Below are 18,613 nucleotides of genomic sequence, written 5' to 3' on the forward strand. Positions count from 1 at the left end.
GTCATTCACATAGCATACTTCCCTCCCCAAATCATTGATAATACAATTAGAAACTTTCGAACTTTGACCAATCAATTCTCCCGTAGGTTGGACTGCTGTGCATTGACATGAACGCGTCATGTGTTTGTGGTGTATTCTAAGAAGCCAAAGGCTAATTTCCACATGGTTCGAATTATTAAGTTTATATTTTATTCTTAACATCGCACACAATGTCAATACAGCATAAAACAAAGACATACCAGTAAGGATAACATCCACAGAACAGCAGACACAATGTCTTTTATCAACACATTGTTTTATTTATGGGGAGAAGAAGTAAAAACATATTACATCATTCAAGGGTTGTTCATATAAACAATGTGTGATTGTATCCTTGTGCAGATGACTGAAAGAGACCTTCGATATTTTACACAGAAATAATACAGCATACAACATACACCAGATGTTTAAAAAGAGAAATGAACAAATGTTTCTGCCTAGATGGTAAAGAACCCATTGTAGAATATAAATCAAACATGTTTTATGGTGAGTGGTGACCTGACTAAAAATTAACATATGCCAACATAATCCCAAATTAAGTACAGGGGGAAACTTTCTCAAAAATACGAGAAAGTGAAAAAAGAAACCTTGGAAGGATAGTCGCTACTGTGAGATGTCCAAGGTTGTTTTGACATTTAAAAAAATATACTAAAACAATCTTAAACAAATGATGACCAGCTGCAAAGAGGAAGGGATGCCTCCGTCATCCTCTACAACACCTTGTATCTGCCTTTGCTGGTTGGCTGGTACGAGTTTTGCTGAAATGAAAGAAAATAAACAGAGAAACTCAGTTTTCATTTTATGAAGTAAGTTCACGAAGTATATTAGTATGTTTAGGTAACCACAGAAAAACAGCATTGATCCGAGAGCCCTTCTAATGAACGTTATTATTCTAAAAGAAGACTTAAAAAGTACAAGGTAGGAGACAGGAAGGAGGTAGAAGAAAGGAGAGTAAAGACAGAAAGAGAGAACTTACTAGTCTAATGAGCTCTTCCTTGATGAGCCTGGTGATCTCAGCCTTGGCCTTAGTCACCGCCAGCTCATTAGCGCCTTGGCAAACAAGCAGATGAAAACATTAGATCTTACAGAAAGTGCAACATTCAATGTTTGTGAACACTTGGTTGCTGCAGTTGGAGGTTCTACTTAAAGTACGCTAAAAAATATTAGAAGTTTCATCAATAACCCTCATGGCTAAAATGCAACATTCAGCGTCAGAATTCTTGTGAACAATGAGTGGTTATTGTCACTAGGAGGGGGTACCACTTGCTGCTAGCAACATTAAGGCTGTGGGGGTTGGATTCCCGCTGTGCCCATATATACTTAATAATACATATATTTTATATACATCTTATATGACTTACTCTCAATAGCCAGGTAGATCTTGCGTTCCCCCTCTTTGGGTTCTTTCCCAGGAGGGAAGTACGTTCCTCTGATGGTGATGGCTGCCTCGGAGTACTCCCCGATCCTCTGGAGGGCTTCCTTAGACGTGACCTTCCACCTCGCCGTCTGGTACAACACAACAACAAACACTATTTAACTATTTAACTCTGGATTCTGGCAATTTGTTACTGCTCTCGTCTGTTGCTGTTATGTACAACGTCATCGCTCTCTTGTGTTTCATGTGGACCCCAGGAAGAGAAGCTGAATGAAATAAACAAGGGAAGAACTAATGAACTACTGCATTCACTTGTAGGACAGCTTACTTGACTGCTGATGGGTATAAGCAAGATGGTATGGATTTCCCCTAAGCAATCAGATGACAATGTGGAGCTACAACCATCTTGCCCATACCTATCCTATCCTATCCTGTCAGATCTACCTACACAAGTGTCCAGGGCCCAGTATTTCAAAGCTTTTAATCTAAAGAATGATCCGGATTCTTTTTTGCTATCCAGGATCAGATCTATGGCAGATTTTGAGTAGTACAGGGGGAAATCGGCCAGCTCGCCAGATCGGATCCTGGACGGCACAAAACCATCCGGAGAATGGGCCCTAGCCCAGAGTCGGTTAGGGCTTCAGAAGCGAATTAGTCTCGCTGACAGAGACTCAACGACTCTATTAAAAAAAACAAATCTACTTCTACGCTGTTCTAAGACAGCGTCCGCGGGGCGAGACTAGGCGGGGCCTGACCTGAGGGAAGTCGTTGATCTCCAGCTCCTCCTCGTATCTCTTGACGGTCTCGGCCTGCTCGGCCGCCTGCCTCTCCTCCTCCAGCTTCTCCACGGGGATGTAGTTCAGCTTGGCGTTGATCTTCTCTGCCAGCTGCTCAGCGATGGTCTTGGCCGACACCGAGGGCGCCATGATGGTGCCGCCGCGCAGGATGGCGTTGGTGGCCTGTTGCATCACATCCTGTCCCGAGAGAGGTTGGGGTTTTGAAGGTGAGGATGGGTTGGTACTGTACAGTGGAGGATGGGGAAGACTAACACCCCCCCCCAACACACACGTGCACGTGCACACACAGCTGTGTGGACCTACCTGAGCCTCTGCCCCCAGGTTCTTCTGCGCATTGATCCTGAGTGCCAATCTCTTGGCCATCTCAAGTTTCTGGATGTTTCCAGCAGAGGGGGCTCCCAGGTTGGTCATCCCCCCACCAGCAGCAGCGGCCGAACCCCCGCCCTGCCCCCCACCCCCACCTGGAGCAGACAGATCCTTCACCCGCTTCTTAGAGTTGAACATGCTCTCGATCTGCTCATCGATCTGGAGGGAATGGAACAGGATAGAATAAGTATGATTTCAGGGTTCTCCCCAAAGAATGGAAGAGTGGCGCTGTGCCACGCTGGGAACTTAGCAGCACCACGATGTAAACATTACAAGACAAATTAAACTATATACTTAAGGGGGCGCTTAGTGGCATAGCACACTAATGTGCACACCACGTAATCGCAAGGTTCCTGGATCGATTCCGACCCTCGACATATCTTGCATGTCATCCCTCCTCTCTCTCACCCATCCTTCCTGTCAATCTCTACTGTCTCTCTCTCTCAATTAAGCAGAAATGCTCTAAAAACAAAAAAAACAACTATATATTTAGTAATGATAGTTACTCTTTGATCGCCAACGACATGTTAAAAATGAAAGCGAAAGCGTTATGAGTGAATTCAGCGTTTTAGCTGTACTTTTTGCGCCATTTGGACATGAAGAAACGCAAGTGGGGTTTTGATAATACAATCCAGCGCCACGCCGTTCAAAAATCCTGGGGAGAACCCTGTATGTTTTGTTGATCTATTTGCACAATAAACAGACAGAAACAATCAAACAAACAAGACACAGTAATTGGGTGAGGAAAGAAACCCAACATGGCCTTGTAGAAGAGCCTAATCCTCAGTCAAAGCTGTACATAATAAATGACCATCTCCCACACCTGAGACAAATGTTTGACCACAACGGGGGACATGGAAGGCAACCCCTGAACCCCATGTCAACCCCTAGACCCTGGCCCCAAACTAGTGTAGACCTGGGTCTAGGAGGTAGGGGTTAGGGACGAGGAGGTACGGGCTAGGCGTTAGGAGGAAGGGGGTAGGGGCTAGGATGTAGGGGCTAGGAGGTAGGAGGTAGGGACTAGGATGTAGGGGCTAGGAGGTAGGGACTAGGAGGTAGGGACTAGGGGTTGGTTTGTGCTGTTCTGTGCCAGGCTTCAGAGGAGTCAGAGACAAGGTGACAGTGTTGTGTGTGTTACTGTTATGTGCGTGGCAATGTTTGCGTTTACACGTTATTGTTTGTGTTTACACGTTTGGGAGACTCACATCCAGAGCTCCGTCCTCGTCGTCCGAGTCCTGCAGGCCCAAGGCAGCCTTCTGCAGCTTCTTCCTCTCATTGGCCAGAGCGTGCTCCGTCTCGTCAAACTTAAAGCCCTTTCCTGAGAACCCGCTGCTGCTCTTGATGCTCTTCCCCTCCTGGGGAAACACAACAACAACAGGCGTGTCACGGAACATTCTCTGGGGCCGCTCCACGTTGGCAGCCATGAGGGGTGAGACTCAGCAAGAAACGGGCCCGATCATGTTGCACTGGCAGCTTAAGAAAACATAAGAGTGTTGAACGAACGCTGAAAATGACACTCCCCATAACCCCCTTTGAACTTTTCAAATTCCGGAATGTTTCCGCTCCGATATTCTACGGTTGGCTGTGTGGCTCCGCTCTGAGTGTACTACGATTGGCTGTGTGGTTTCTTACGGCTTTCTGCTGGTCTTTGAAGGAGGCCCAGAGCAGCTCCAGCTCGGTCGGCACAGCGGTCCCAGACAGCTCCAGAGCTTTGAGGATGTCCCCAGCGTAGCGCGCCTGCTCCTCTGTGATAAACGTATAGGCGTAACCCTGGGAAACAAACAGACGAGAGAGGGTTTAAAAAAAAAAAAAAAAAAAGTTCCTTGAACTTGGCTTTAGCACAGTGGGCTAACACAGTCCTGAACCACGCAGGAGAGACCGTGGTTCGAACCCCGTCCCAGTCACGCGGACGGGCCCCAACACTCACCTTGTTCCCGGCCCTGCCCGTGCGCCCGGCCCGGTGGACGTAGTCCTCGTAGTGGTTGGGACAGCTGTAGTTGATCACCAGGATCAGCTGTTTGACGTCCAGTCCCCGAGCCGCCACCGATGTGGCCACCATCAGACGGCATGTCCCGTTCTTAAAGTCGTTAATGATGCTGTCCCTGTCGTACTGGTCGATGCCTACAGGAGAAGACATCGTTAATGATGCTGTCCCTGTCGTACTGGTCAATGCCTACAGGAGAAGACATCGTTAATGATGCTGTCCCTCTCGGCAAGATCAGCGTCTACAGGAGAAGACATCGTTAATGATGCTGTCCCTGTCGTACTGGTCGATGCCTACAGGAGAAGACATCATTAAAGATGCTGTCCCTCTCGGCAAGATGAACGTCCACAGGGACACAAGGTTTACCACTTCCAAAATGTGTCGTTCATTAGAGCAATGGTTGGACCCCCAACTGGGTCGAAACATTGTTCCAATAAACTACACATTTGGGAGCAGCAACCACAAAACATCAAGGGTCAATTTCCCTGATTACGTAGATTAAGCCTAGTACTTGACTAAAGAGCATCTTCAATGGAGATTTTCCATTGGCGGTGTGATTCAGTCCAGGACTAGGTTTAATCTGTGTACAGTAGAGGTGTCCCTAGGACAGGTGAGTCGGAGGACTAGGTTTAATCTGTGTACAGTAGAGGTGTCCCTAGGACAGGTGAGTCAGAGGACTAGGTTTAATCTGTGTACAGTAGAGGTGTCCCTAGGACAGGTGAGTCGGAGGACTAGGTTTAATCTGTGTACAGTAGAGGTGTCCCTAGGACAGGTGAGTCGGAGGACTAGGTTTAATCTGTGTACAGTAGAGGTGTCCCTAGGACAGGTGAGTCGGAGGACTAGGTTTAATCTGCGTCCCTAGGTCCTGTGAGTCCTTACCTCCGTGCAGAGACATGCAGGGGTAGGAGGCCTTCATCAGGTCTTTGAGCAGGCCATCAGCGTGCTCCTGTTTGTCCACAAAGATGATGACTGAGCCCTTCTCCTGGTAGTGGCCCAGAATCTCCAACAGCTTCAGGAACTTCTTATCCTCCGCAATCACCAGCTAGACACAGATAGGAGCACATAACCACAATTTAATGACCACAACTAAAGAGCTATTACAATAAAACTAATTGGGTGGTGACGCTATTAATTTAGGGGTACAGTAATTGCACCCCAGTTGGCTGAAAATGTGATACACGGCAGAGAGAAAGAAATGATTGTGAAATGTCTTTTTATTTTTTTTATATGTTTTTAGGGCATTTCTGCTTTATTGGGATAGAGACAGTAGAGATTGACAGGAAGGATGGGAGAGAGAGGAGGGATGACATGCAGGATATGTTGAGGGTTGGAATCTAACCAGGAACCTTGCGATTACGTGGTATGCGCATTAGTGTGCTACGTCACTAAGCGCCCTGTGCTAGTCTGCCCTGGACTTACTCAGCTAAATGGCCTATATATTCTAAGCAGTTCTGGAATAAAGACTGCTAGATTTCATGTGTGCTGAGGTGTGTAGTAGTGTTTGTTCGTTACACAGCTGGACATGAAACTCCCAGCAATGGGACGATCAAGACTCTCTGAACTGAATCTAAAAGACTCAAATAACACAAATAAATACAAATGATAAAATGTAATAAGTCCTTTACCACATGCTGCTCCACATCGGAACACACCACACTCCTGCCCCCGACCTGCACCTCGATGGGCTTGGACAGGATCCTCCGGGCCAGCGCCTCCATGGCCCGCGGGAACGTAGCCGAGAACATCACCGTCTGACGATCCGGACGCACGTTGTCCATGATACGCATCACCTGGAGGGGTCAAAGTTCAAACCAGCATCAGTGGTTAGGATTTGATATTATATGATGCTTTTGGGGGGTCAACATCTTAGGAGGTACAGAGCCCAGAGGGCAACATGAAGGCACCAGACAACACGTACTCCCAACGTGGTCTTTGGTGGTTCCATACTTGAAGTTTTTATTTTTATTTTATTTTTTACTAGTTAATAGTACAAAGATGTTCAGTAAAAAGTGGACATCGCTAAACTCCGCTAACATGCTAACGAGTGAGGAGAGCTTACCTGTGGCTCGAAGCCCATGTCGAACATTCTGTCTGCCTCGTCCACCACCACGTATGTGACTCTGCGCAGGTTGGTGACACGACCTACACACCCAGGAAGAGCCACACGGGACAGAACAGTTTATCTCAAGAGAAGAGTCATACAAGGCTTTCTCTCACACACACACACACACACACACACACACAACCTACCTACTGGTACATGTACTGTATCTCAACTCGACTTATCTAATCAACAATCCCCTTCCTAAAATACTCTACTCATTAAAAGTATACACTTTTACAACAACAGACATGTAACCTATTCTGTTTAGGACTACTACTTCAAGTGGCCAGACTGTGATGTTTCTTTGAGTTATTCTCTGGTCTTGCGTACCATCTTAGAGGCACGGGGAACCTGTAAAAGTCAGAACACATCCACATGATACAATAAAAGAGGTGGGGCCACATCAACCCTTAACTGACCACCGTCTTTCCACCTACAGAGAAAACATATTAGAGATTACCTTGCATGTGTGGAAGGCTCGAATAAGCTAGACCATCCCATTACATCACTGTATTTTTTTTCCCCAACCGTTAATTGACAATTAACATCAACAGCGCAAAACAGTCACAGAGGTAACATTGCAACACAGCACTCCTGATTGGCTGATGCTTTAGCATGCTCTCACATGTTACTGGAGATAAATACACGAGTGAGCTGTTTTTTTTTTTTTTTTTTTTCTCAAGGCTAAAAGCAAACTGAACATAAACAGTAGGTTGGGTGTAAACGGACTTACGCCTCGGAACATCGGGACCTTGAGGCAGTTCTTCACCTACCTGTAGCAGACATTATCCTCCTGGGAACACTTCAAACCTCTTGTGGATAAGATTCCCCCGGTGGTCAAATAATGTTGACAGTTTAGTAAAGTTTGGAACTGACTGGACTCAAACACACGGCAACATTCCATGCAAGGCAGGACAATCACCTACAGCTCACTACCCATTTGCAGTGCCTGTTTTTTAAACTGTTATGCTTCGATTGCCATACTCTATACAACCTGTGGTCCTCTGTGGCTCAGTGTGGTCCTCTGTGGCTCAGTTGGTTAAGCATAGCACTAACAACGCTTAGGTTGTGGGTTCGATTCCCACTGGGACCATATATACTGAAACATGTATGCACTCACTGCAATGTAAGTCGCTTTGGATAAAAGCGTCAGCTAAATGGCGTATATTATTATTATTATCTTTATGAACAATCTTGCTGAGCCAACTTGTCGTAAGAGGAAATTGTAGTCCTCTTAGTCCTTGACTTTCTGTCCTTTCCTTTATGATTTTATTCATGTAAATTGTTTGTATTATGTCTGCTTGGTTTAACAATTGGCAAATAAACCAAACTGTTAGGCCTCTAGGGCCACTCTGGTCCCCTGGGGGTGCCGTCCTGCTGCCTAAACTATTCACTGGTCTCATAGCCTCTTCTCACAGCCGACTCTGGGGTGGAGTGTGAGCAGAGCGCCTGTGGGCCCCAATTTGCATGTGCAAAAATGAGTAAAATTGGGGTAAATTCGGCCATCTTTATAATTACACCTTAATATTACTAACAGACGCAATGAGAAATAATTTTGAATAACGTGTCTAGTGTTTCCATGGTATACAAATGCATTTTCAGACTGTTCACAAAATCTATGATTGAATTATTACAGTTCTCTCAAAACCACTGTTAAGATCAAGCTACAATACAAATCATGCTGTAGAGTGTTCTGAGTTGTAAGGTGTTTTTTTGCTCTGCTCAGCACTATTTGCTGAATCTAAACCAGTAAGACCAGTTGCCCCAGACCAGTAAGAGATGTCTTACTTTCACTAGCTTGTATTATTGGGAGAAGGCTGAGTACCACAGTTGGGACATCAGTTTAAAAAACAGATCCTGCAGATGTCCCACTGATCAGACAAGGCTTTCATTCCATATGCCGTATAACATGAAGGTAGAGGCAGGTGCAAGGCAAGGGGCAGCTGCACTCACCACTGTTGGCTCCTAACATGTCAATCATCCGTCCAGGTGTGCACACGATGATCTCCGCTCCCCTCTTCAGCTCAGCAATCTGTTAGAGGAAGAACAACAGAATTCCTTTATGCGTTTTCTTTTAAATCTCTCTTTAAAAAAATGTTTTAGATTTTTAATTTGGATTTAATTGTTGTTAATTTATCTATATGTTTTAAATATTACTGTAGAATGTTCTCTATTGTTTGAAATATGACTTGATTAGTCTGTTTTCATTATATTTATTATTATAAATATTATTTTAATGTTGCTTTCTTTTTCTATGGAATTTGACTTATGCTTCTCTTCTTTAGTAGCACTTTGTAACCTTGTTTAGAAAGGTTGTATTATTATATGGATAGTGGAACTATACAACATACAACTTGAGTGCCATGCAACAATGGTTCTAGGAATTAGTGCTTGACTGTTCCCCAGGTGTGACAGGTAGGTGTGTGTGTGTGTGTGTGTGGCTTCTGAGTGTGTGTTGTGTACCTGTTCACTGATCCCCGTGCCTCCGTACACACACACCACCCTCAGGTTCAGGGGCTTGGAGAACTTCTTGCACTCCTTGGTGATCTGAAGAGCCAGCTCTCTGGTGGGCGTCATGATCACAGCTGTGACGGAGACAGAGGAATCATTACATTTACATTGATGGCATATAGCAGACGCCTTTATCCAAAGCGCCTTACCACAAATACAGCCGGAATCGAACCAGGAACCTTGCGATTACGTGGTGTGCTAGTGTGCTACGCCACGAAGCACCCCGACCACAAATACATTTGTCTAAGTGAGTGAATCATCTATCCATCAGTCATCATAAGAAAAAGTAATCTATGGTAGGACCAGGGGCTATTGGCAGTCACAATGCTAGAAGGAAGATTTTTTAGATTTTTTTTTAGGAGAGATTCTTAGCTGTTGTTGCATAGATAGAACAGGCTAGTGTTTTACCAAGCAGCTCTGTTTTATCTGACCAGATCACTCTGCACAACACGTTAGAATTTAGATTTTGATGATAATGGGTGGCTTGCTGCTCCAGTTTTCAATCCAGGAGTGTTAGTGGAATGAATTATAATCTCAGCACTTCATCTTTCAATCCAGGTTTTACTGGAATTAGTTATAATCCTTCAGAAAAAACAGACCTTGCTCTCAATGTGACTCCCTGCCTAAATAAAGGTTAAATACAAATTAAAAAAATAATCTGCACACTCCAGCTTTCAATCCAGGTGTTACTTAAATTAGTTATAATCTGAACGTTGGGCCCTTACCTAAGGGTCCCTCCGCCTCCTCCAGGGGTCTCTGGTCCAGGATGTGTCTATACATGGGCAGGAGGAAGGCGATGGTCTTGCCACTGCCCGTCTTGGCAATGCCAATGAGGTCTCGGCCAGACATGATGGCAGGGATGGCCTGGGTCTGGATGGGGGTGGGCTTCTCGTAGGAGTGTCTGGAATGAGGGGAAGAACCAGTTTTATAACAGGTCTTACAATGCATTATAAAACACATTATAAAACTTAAGTAAAGTGTTAGCAAAATGGTAAATCATTTAGATTTTCTAGCCTTGCCTAAATAGTGAAGAGAAGTATGTGGCAAATAAATTGCTGCTAGAATGGAGACTATCCCTCCCTCCCTCCCTCCCTTTTATTTATTTTTTACAGTCTGGATCTCTGCATAGGTCTTGAAAATGAACTTTCAGTAACCCATGACGCAATCACAGCAACAATAAACTTTAAGTCAAAGTCAGTGGGGAACAAGTGGGGAAATCAGAGGGGGGACCTGCTAGGTGTATCTGTTATGGAGTGAAACCCGGGGAGGCTGGTGGAGGTAGAAATCTGAGGATGGGCTCATTGTAATGCATGGAACGGAACAAGGAATGAGGAAACATTGTCAGAAGAACCACTCACCTCTTGAGTGCACTCAGGATCTTCATGGAGGTGCCACATTGCACCCAGGTCTTGATGGGCTTGGGACAACCCTTCCCTTTGACCACGATCCCCTCCAGCTCCAGTCTGTACACATTCACCTCTGTGGAAAATCACAACCAGGGCCAGGACGGGAGTTAGACCGCCAGCCGTGTTGAAGACTCTCAAATGTGGTGTGTGTGTGTGTGTGTGTGCCGTCTGTCCCCTTACAGAGAAGAACTAAAATGTCCATTGTAACAGCCTACGCTTACCCCAATCCTACACTTTTAAATCTGTGAAGGGGAGCGGACAAGTGCACCCTTCAGGGACAAGGATGGACAATTGGGACGCAGCGAGAGACAAATATTGAAAGTATTTTATTGTCCCTCCCATCCTGTTGTCTCGTGTTCGTCTCTCACCCTCAGGGGACATCTTGCCCAGCTCGGGCACCTCCACGTAGAAGTTCTTGCGGTAGGGTTCGTACTCGATCTTCTTGTGGTCCACTGGTTCCAGAACCTTCCTCTGCTTGGTCTGGTAGCCCGTCAGAGCCGTCTGCAGATCCACCTCCTCCTCCTCTGAAGAGTACTGGGGAGACATGCAAATACAGCATCAGTATTGGTAAGCACTCCCTCTCTCTCTCTCTTTTTTCTGTGAGAGGGGTTCTGAGAGAGATGTCCTTTTCGTTTGTGAGTGACAATCTCCGTCCCACTTCATTTGGATAGTCCTCAGGGCCCAGTATTTCAAAATGTTTTATCTAGAACAGAATGATCCGAATGCTATCCAGGATCAGATCGAGCTGACTGATTTCCCCCGATACTACTCAAAATCTGCCAGGTAGATCTGATCCTGGATAGCAAAAAATAACCTGGATCATTCTGATCTAGATTAAACGTGCTGAAATACTGGGCAACATCTATAAAGCAACTGTTGAAGACTATCCTAATAAAATGTTACCACGTCATCTGCTCCATATACAGAAACATTGTTGCACCAAAGGATAGACAAATCCTCACCTCCATTGCATCCTGGTCATTCTCCATCAGCTCTCCCTTCTTCTTGTGGGTATGTATTCCTTTCTTTGTTTTCATAACTGTGACCACTTTGGATACGTGTACACCTCCCTTCTGTTTGTGTTGGAGAGAAAACGAGAGACGCATCACACAAAATGGCAGCTGATTGTAAATAATCAAACCAGCAAAACACAGGCGGGGCATTTGCAATGAACGAGACTTGCGTGGGGGAGTTGATTGATAAACAGTCAGGCACATAACGTCTTCTCCTTACCCACTCCTGTAGATCTTTTTGATCTAGAAATTGGATTGGTATAAGCAAGATGGCACTAATTCCACCTAGCCTATCAGAGAGCCGGGTCAAGCAAATCACCATATTGCTTAGATCTTTCCAATCCTTTCAGATCTACAGGAATGATTAGCAGGGTTGGGGCTAATTCCTTCAATTCCAGGAGTGAAGCTAATGAGTGAATCCAGCCGGACTCACCTTGTCGTTCCCCTTCATGTTCCCGCCCATGTTGAACTTCTTCACCTCCTCCTTGACTTCCTCCATGTAGGCGTCCAGGGGATCCACCTCATCCTCAGCCTCCTCCTCCTCCTCCATGGGAGTCACTGCTTCCTCCTCCTCCTCTTCCTCCTCTTTCTTCTCCTCCTTTATCTCCTTCTTCTCCTTCTCCTCCTTCTCTTCCTTCCCTTCTCCATCACCCTCCTCCCCCTCCTCTTCTTCTTCACCCTCCACAGGTGCATTGCCTTCCTCATCGTCATCTGAAATGGAAGAGAACACAGATGAAGCCCTTTCAAAAATACCATTGCTCATTCCATTCACTACAATGAGCCAGTCCTCAAATGTCTACCTCCAACAGCCTCCCCTGGTTTGTATGTGTGTGGACTTGCCTTTCAATGTCACAGCTGTGTCCCGATTCTCTTAACATAATCCTTTTTTCCTTATCTCCTTTCCTTCCAAACCACTGGTCTACAAAGCCTAGACACGACACTTGTATGTTTGAAATGATGGAAGTGTTACTTCGAATCGTTAAAGAGTTATTCAGATCAGGGGAGGCTGATGGAGGCAGAAATCGGAGGACGGGCTCATTATAATCCATGTAATGTGTTGGATACCGTTCCTCATCCCATAGCATGCATTACAATGAGCCTCTGGTTTCTGCCTCCACCAGCCTCCCTTGAGTTGCCTCTGTTTTAAGACTGAACTCCTCACCGCTATCATCCTCCAGACTCCATTTCTTCCCCTGCTTCATCTCCTCCAGCTCTCTCTTCAGCTCCCCGATGTTCTCCATGGCTTTCTTCCTCTGCTCCTCCCTCCATTTCTCCACTCGCTCCTTCCTCTTCCTCATCTCCTCCTCCAGCTTGTTCTGGTCAAAGTCTTGCTATGGGGGCAGACAAGAAAAACAGGCAAAAAATATTTAGTCATCTATATTTTCTCAGTCAATGGAATTACCGAAATCAATCAATCTATCAAATGTATTTGTATAGTGCCTTTTACAAGGACAATGTTTCAAAGTGCTTTACAACAAGAAAAATACAAAAAATAAATACAATACAAACAAACTAACACCGAACCATAGACCCCCAAAAAGCAAGCGAAAGAAAAACATTGGGCACAGTGGCAATGAGACTTACATCCTCAGCCTTCTCCTCTTCTTTCTCTTCTTTTATCTTTTTCTTCTCCGAGGAGGCATCTGGATTGTCTTTCTCCTTGCTTTTAGACCTGGTAGCAGACATAAACAGAGAGAGAGAGTCAGGCGGTTGGTTGATAGATAAAAGACATTCACAAAGGGAATTTTATGTGTAATATCTCACTTTTCATCAGTTTTCCTGCTCTTGCTGGGGCTGGCAGATCTTGAACTACGCCTTCTGCTCCTGCTCCTGGAGCGCCTCCTCTCCCGGCTCCTGGAGCGCCTCCTCTCCCGGCTCCTGGAGCGCCTACCATACATTAGACACAGCACCGGGATGAGACCAGGCTCCTGGCTACCACACACTCAGCCCCATCAAATTCACTGTCTTTCCCACATGGTCTCTTTACACACGCACGCACAACTCACCTAGGGCGCTTTCTATCTCTGGACCGTGAGCGGCGGCGGTCTCTGCTCCTCGACCGCTCTCTCCTGTTGCGGTCTCGGTTCGTAGCCCGATCATCCTTCTTGGAGCGTTTGTCCGGGGAACGGCTCTTTGACCGACTACCGGACCGACCCCTGGACGCCGAGCGCTTTCTATAATGCCTGTCAAGTAGTTTCCACAATCATTAACTGGTCGGCTATAGCTTAAGACTGAGTAGCAGAGCAAAGAAACTTCACAGGCTGATATTGTCACTGACTCCATTCTGGCCTATATGTAAACGTTAGCTAGATAAGCTATGCGACGAAAGGAATATGCGCCAAATTAGAGAACGGACAGAGATAGCTCAAACCAAGATAGAGTTTGACCAATTGTACTTACCTGGACTCCCGTCCCATGTTCACCTTTTTAACCATAAATGCGAGGAAATGTCTCTATATTATAACGAAACGTATGGCGTTTGTTTTCGTGCGTGTTCAGGCTCCCAGTACTTACACACTACGTAATAAAAACGCGACACAGTTGTGGCCGTTCTAAACAGCTCTGTCCCTAGTGGTGGGAGGACGCAGTGCAGGTCAGGACGAACTGATCCGCTACATACACGTATGATCAATATGATTTGTAATATTCTATATACCAGAAAAATAAAATGAGTGAATTATATTAACAACAAAAAAACAGAAGCAACTGACAAATGTTCCACGGTTTTATTGGTTTTACACACCTTATTCATTCCAGTAAATGTTGTTAGCATTGGTATTTAGCATTAAATACCATTACACGGTAGTCTTCATCTTTGTGTTGGTATTCATTCAATAGTTCACATAAAATAATTAATCATAAATACAACATTTACACTTTAATAATCTAACAAAATAATGATGTAAACATTATCAAGTGAAACCAACAAACAAAAATCACACATGAAATTACACAGAAAAGCTGTCAGATAAATTTAATAAATTAATTTGGATGCAATGCAATGTAGAATTAACATATGATGTAACATGCAAAGCCACACAGAGAGAATATGAGTGAGGCTGGGACAGCTAGCAAAGCAATACATGACATTTCCACAATCAGAGTTATCCAGCACAGATATACAAGCTTACAAGATCCCACTGCCCCACATTGAACAGCAGTGACAACACACACTTTCCATAGACCTAAACAATCCTTTTCCTCGCCCAGATGGTAAATCCCCTCTTTTGATAACAGCGTATGCATGTACAGACAGTTAATAAAAATGCCTATAAGCATCAAATGGTGCAAAAACCATTACCAACATTCACCAGAAACCTGAAAGATGTGCATCCCCTGTCTTTCATACGAGATGCACATTCACCTGAAAACAACAAACCACAAACTAACTGGACCCTTTGAGTAAACACTGTAAAAGAGCCACAGGTACAGTTGCATAACAGATATAGTAACTTAAAGCAGCTCCTATGTACAGGTCAAATATGCATGTTATAGGACCCTGTTAGTTCTTCTGTTCTGTCCTCCAGCCTTACATATCCACCTGTAGATATGCCACCTCCCCCCCCCCTTCCTTCCTTCCTTCCATTGGCTGTCTGAGGGATGGCTCGTCTGAGGGATGGGATATGGGCGGGGACTGGGAGACAAGACTGGGGATATGGGTGGGGACTGGGAGACAAGACTGGGGCAAAAGGGATCAGTGGTGTATCCAGTGAGGTGAACACATCACAACATCGCAGTCAGAAATGCGATGCATGGAGCAGAAATGACTACCTACGCTACAGGACAGACACTAATACCTGCAGGACACATTTCTATCTGAACGTTGTGTTCCACGTTCCAACCTCCTAAACAGACCGAAGCGATCGGGGGGGGGGGGGGGGGGGGGGGGCTGGGGGGTCAAGGGGTCAGGGAACTGCCCGTCTCAATCACCCAGAGAGAGGAGTGAGGTGACATCACCATGGCATCGCGGCAGCATGCTATGGGTGTCACGGCGTCTCTGAGCCAATCAACAGCAGGATTTCATGACTTATGATGAAGGTGAAGAAGTAGAGGCAGAGGTCAGCGAAGACGTCGCCCATCTTCCTGTAGGTGTCCATGGAGCGGTTGATGACCTCAGCAGGGATCCCAGACAGCAGCAGGGCGGCGGTCAGCACTGTGCTCTTTGTCTTCTTCTCAACCTGGGGGGGGGGGGCGCCAGGGAGGGGGGGTTTAAACAGATGCTACAGGACTTTTGTTTCTAATTACTGTCATCAAAGTGTTGACTGTATGGTTCATGATAGAATGTGAAGTGATTTCTTATTTCATTAGGCCACAGAGTACTCAGTTTAAAGCAAAACAAACGTTGTAAAATAAGCTTATGTTCATGTTGGTGGGTGTGCCCCTCTCTGTCCAATCAGGTCAAATGTTTGTCTATTTCGGGGACCCGTTTTTGGCTCGTGAGTGAACTAGTGGCTGAAAATGTACAAACATCCTGTAGCATCTCTTTAACTCAATATTTATTCATTAGATTTAACAGGGACCAATTAAAACTGAATCTAACTAAATAGTTTTGAGTGCAAAAAACCATGGCCATTACAGTATACTGTATTTCACATTCACTGTAGGTGTGTTGTTTAATGGTACAAGCAATGGGGATTTATTGAAGGCATCTTACCTTTGGAAAATATTTGTACAATCCCATGTAGGCCAATTCCAGGGTGAGAAATGGCGCGAATATGGACTGTAAGACAGAGGAAAACGACAGCATCTTTAATAAACTGTTAAAACATGTGTTCAACTTTAGACTGGAAGCATTTCAGACAGAACAAGTGGTAATTATTGACAGTTAGCATGTTCCCATAGAAACAGACAGCTCTTTCCTGCATAGACCCACCAGGTACTTGCAGACAAAGACTCTGACGAAGATGGCGAGGAGGACACTGCCCACCATCCTGAAGAGCCTGAAGGCGTCAATCTCCTCTGGTTCTGAATTAGCATCCTGGGCCTGCTTCTCATTGGCCAGCTGGCCCCGGAGCTTCATGGCGTCATCAAAGCGGGACAGGTAGTTCTGAAGCCCCCTGCGCGGAGAGCGGTTGGGCTCGTCTGCTGCCTGTTCTCCGCCTCGTGGCCTCTGTCTGACTCCTGCTACCCCCACCACCTCGTCCTCCAGCCCCACGCCCATTTCCCCACCCAGCACCTCACTGCTGTCTGGCAGGGGGGACCCCCTGCTCCCTGGGGAGTCGATGTGGAGGTGGCTGCTGCCTGAAATATCTGGGATGAATGGGGAGAGTCTAGGGGAGGCTGATGAGGCCCATGCGTCAGTTCTGTCCAAGTCAAGATGGAACCTGGGCTCTGTGACACGTCTGGAGTCTCCTGGTGGAACACAGAACACAGGCGTGGAATAGGAATTAGTGGACAAGAACGTCACTGTCGCCCTACCCCATGAGATATTGGCGCATGGACATTAGGAACATTACGGAGATAGCGATACACATATTAGGCTACAACAACTAGTTTCAAATTAAGTAGCTAATGACCTTTAGAATAGATAGCCTTTATTGTTTGTGTTTCGCATTTACATGTATGGCATTGAGCAGGCGCCTTTATCCAAAGCGACTTACAACAAATACATTTGTTTAAGTGAATCATCTATCCATCAGTCATCATAAAATAAAGTAATCTCTGGTAGGACCAGGGGCCATAGGCAGTCACAATGCTAGAAGAAGGAACAATTACTTATTTTTTAACTTGTGTACCTGACAGAGCTGACTGGTACAGTATAATAAAGCTAGCTAATGTCTGATTCCAATGAAAAGTCAATGAGCCAGCTAGCTATAGCAAGCAATGTATGCTAGCTAATTTGGTCGACCACTATTCCAGTGAACCTGCATACCAACAACGATCAATGCTTTACCGTTATTTTCAGTGACAGGTTTGCTGAAACCCACGATTCTGTTCATCCTGTCTTCGGAATTCATGAGCAATTTTCGCCTCCTAATTTCTGCTCTTCTTTGCGCAGCAGAAAGACAGACTTTCTCTTCGGGGCTCTGCTGACTAGTTTCCTCCATTGACTCCATAATTTTACAGATACGAAGATTATTAAAGGTAACTACGACAGAATATTGTGATCTGTGTGATTGTGCACACAAATCCTCAGATTATTGCATTAGCTAGCAACAGCGTACACAACAGAATCGGCCGAGCATTGTCTGAAGTGCGCATGTTGATGATCTCATCTCCAGAACGCCCAGGGACAGGAGGCCGTAGAAGCTGATCGTGGATCAGTTTCATTTCTATTTTTGCACCTGTCCCTCATAATAGTAAGTCTATGGATCAAGATAAGGATTTGGAGAGGGTAAACTCATCCAGGATCTGTGCCTGCCACACGCACACACTTGAATAATGATTTGGGTTCACAGTTCACATTAATGCAGACATGCCTCATGCTGTTAAACCTGATGGCTCATCCACCTCCTCCTACATTTTCCTTTAATTTGCAGGAACCTCCAGGAACCATCTAATTGTAATTGGTCTCATCTTATTGGTTGTCATGTGGTTGTTGTTCATGGAAAGTGTTCTTGTGCTGTATCTAAGCAACCGCAGACCAACACCTGGACTGCTCGTCTCTGATAGACACGCTTGATCCAGCAGGTTCAGTTCAGTGGTGACATCAACACTTCATCAGATGGACGACGAGCACTCAACAAAAGCCCACACGTTTATAGAACTATCATTTATTCATTTTAGAAATGTACACACATTAACACAAAGTGACACACAAGTACAAATAATGTCTTAGGTCATTAAGACAGGTTCTGTCCAGTCTAGGTTCAGAGATAAGAACAGACAGCATTCAGCAACATCCGCCAGGTTTGTCAAGAGTACAAAGTAGCTTAGCACAAGAAGCTAGCTGACAATGACATGTACTGTATACTCCATTCCACCCCAGGATCATGTAAGGCTGAGTTATTAAGTTATTATGGGATGTTAGCTAACTTCCATTACATAATAACTGGTGACATCTTTACATTCAAGAGGA

The 18,613-nt window shown here is 45.3% G+C and overlaps 2 protein-coding genes across 2 annotated transcripts; both read right to left on the minus strand.

Moving 5' to 3' along the window:
• Window positions 1–218: 218 nt before the first annotated feature.
• On the minus strand, window positions 219–14,106 carry ddx46 (DEAD (Asp-Glu-Ala-Asp) box polypeptide 46). Its single transcript, XM_083685332.1, has 23 exons — window positions 13,996–14,106; window positions 13,602–13,778; window positions 13,360–13,482; window positions 13,180–13,267; window positions 12,758–12,926; window positions 12,029–12,306; window positions 11,545–11,655; window positions 10,951–11,116; window positions 10,535–10,655; window positions 9,902–10,077; window positions 9,129–9,250; window positions 8,619–8,697; window positions 6,621–6,703; window positions 6,187–6,351; window positions 5,441–5,603; window positions 4,505–4,698; window positions 4,210–4,347; window positions 3,783–3,932; window positions 2,515–2,736; window positions 2,170–2,388; window positions 1,401–1,545; window positions 1,016–1,089; window positions 219–797 (listed from the first exon to the last, which is right to left on the minus strand). Exons 1-23 carry the CDS (start codon window positions 14,028–14,030, stop codon window positions 750–752), a joined length of 3,246 nt encoding a protein of 1,081 aa, XP_083541458.1. The 5' UTR covers window positions 14,031–14,106; the 3' UTR covers window positions 219–749.
• A 213-nt stretch (window positions 14,107–14,319) lies between these two features.
• camlg (calcium modulating ligand) lies at window positions 14,320–17,768 on the minus strand. Its single transcript, XM_083665140.1, has 4 exons — window positions 17,489–17,768; window positions 16,469–16,947; window positions 16,250–16,315; window positions 14,320–15,773 (listed from the first exon to the last, which is right to left on the minus strand). The coding sequence occupies exons 1-4, from the start codon at window positions 17,649–17,651 to the stop codon at window positions 15,582–15,584; spliced, it is 900 nt and encodes a 299-aa protein (XP_083521266.1). The 5' UTR covers window positions 17,652–17,768; the 3' UTR covers window positions 14,320–15,581.
• Window positions 17,769–18,613: the final 845 nt, after the last annotated feature.

This window comes from Argentina silus (genome assembly GCF_951799395.1).
Source record: "Argentina silus genome assembly, chromosome: 2".
Taxonomy (NCBI): Eukaryota; Metazoa; Chordata; class Actinopteri; order Argentiniformes; family Argentinidae; genus Argentina; species Argentina silus.

Coding starts and splice junctions, on each gene's coding strand:
- ddx46 (XM_083685332.1), bottom strand. CDS start 14,030: ATGGTTAAAAAGGTGAACATGGGACGGGAGTCCAG. Junction 11,117..11,544: donor ATGACCAGGATGCAATGGAG/GTGAGGATTTGT, acceptor ATGTCTCCCCAG/TACTCTTCAGAGGAGGAGGA. Junction 1,546..2,169: donor AGATCAACGACTTCCCTCAG/GTCAGGCCCCGC, acceptor GTGTTGTACCAG/ACGGCGAGGTGGAAGGTCAC.
- camlg (XM_083665140.1), bottom strand. CDS start 17,651: ATGGAGTCAATGGAGGAAACTAGTCAGCAGAGCCCCGAAGAGAAAGTC. Junction 16,316..16,468: donor TCTTTGTCTGCAAGTACCTG/GTGGGTCTATGC, acceptor TCTGTCTTACAG/TCCATATTCGCGCCATTTCT. Junction 15,774..16,249: donor TGTACAAATATTTTCCAAAG/GTAAGATGCCTT, acceptor CCCCCCCCCCAG/GTTGAGAAGAAGACAAAGAG.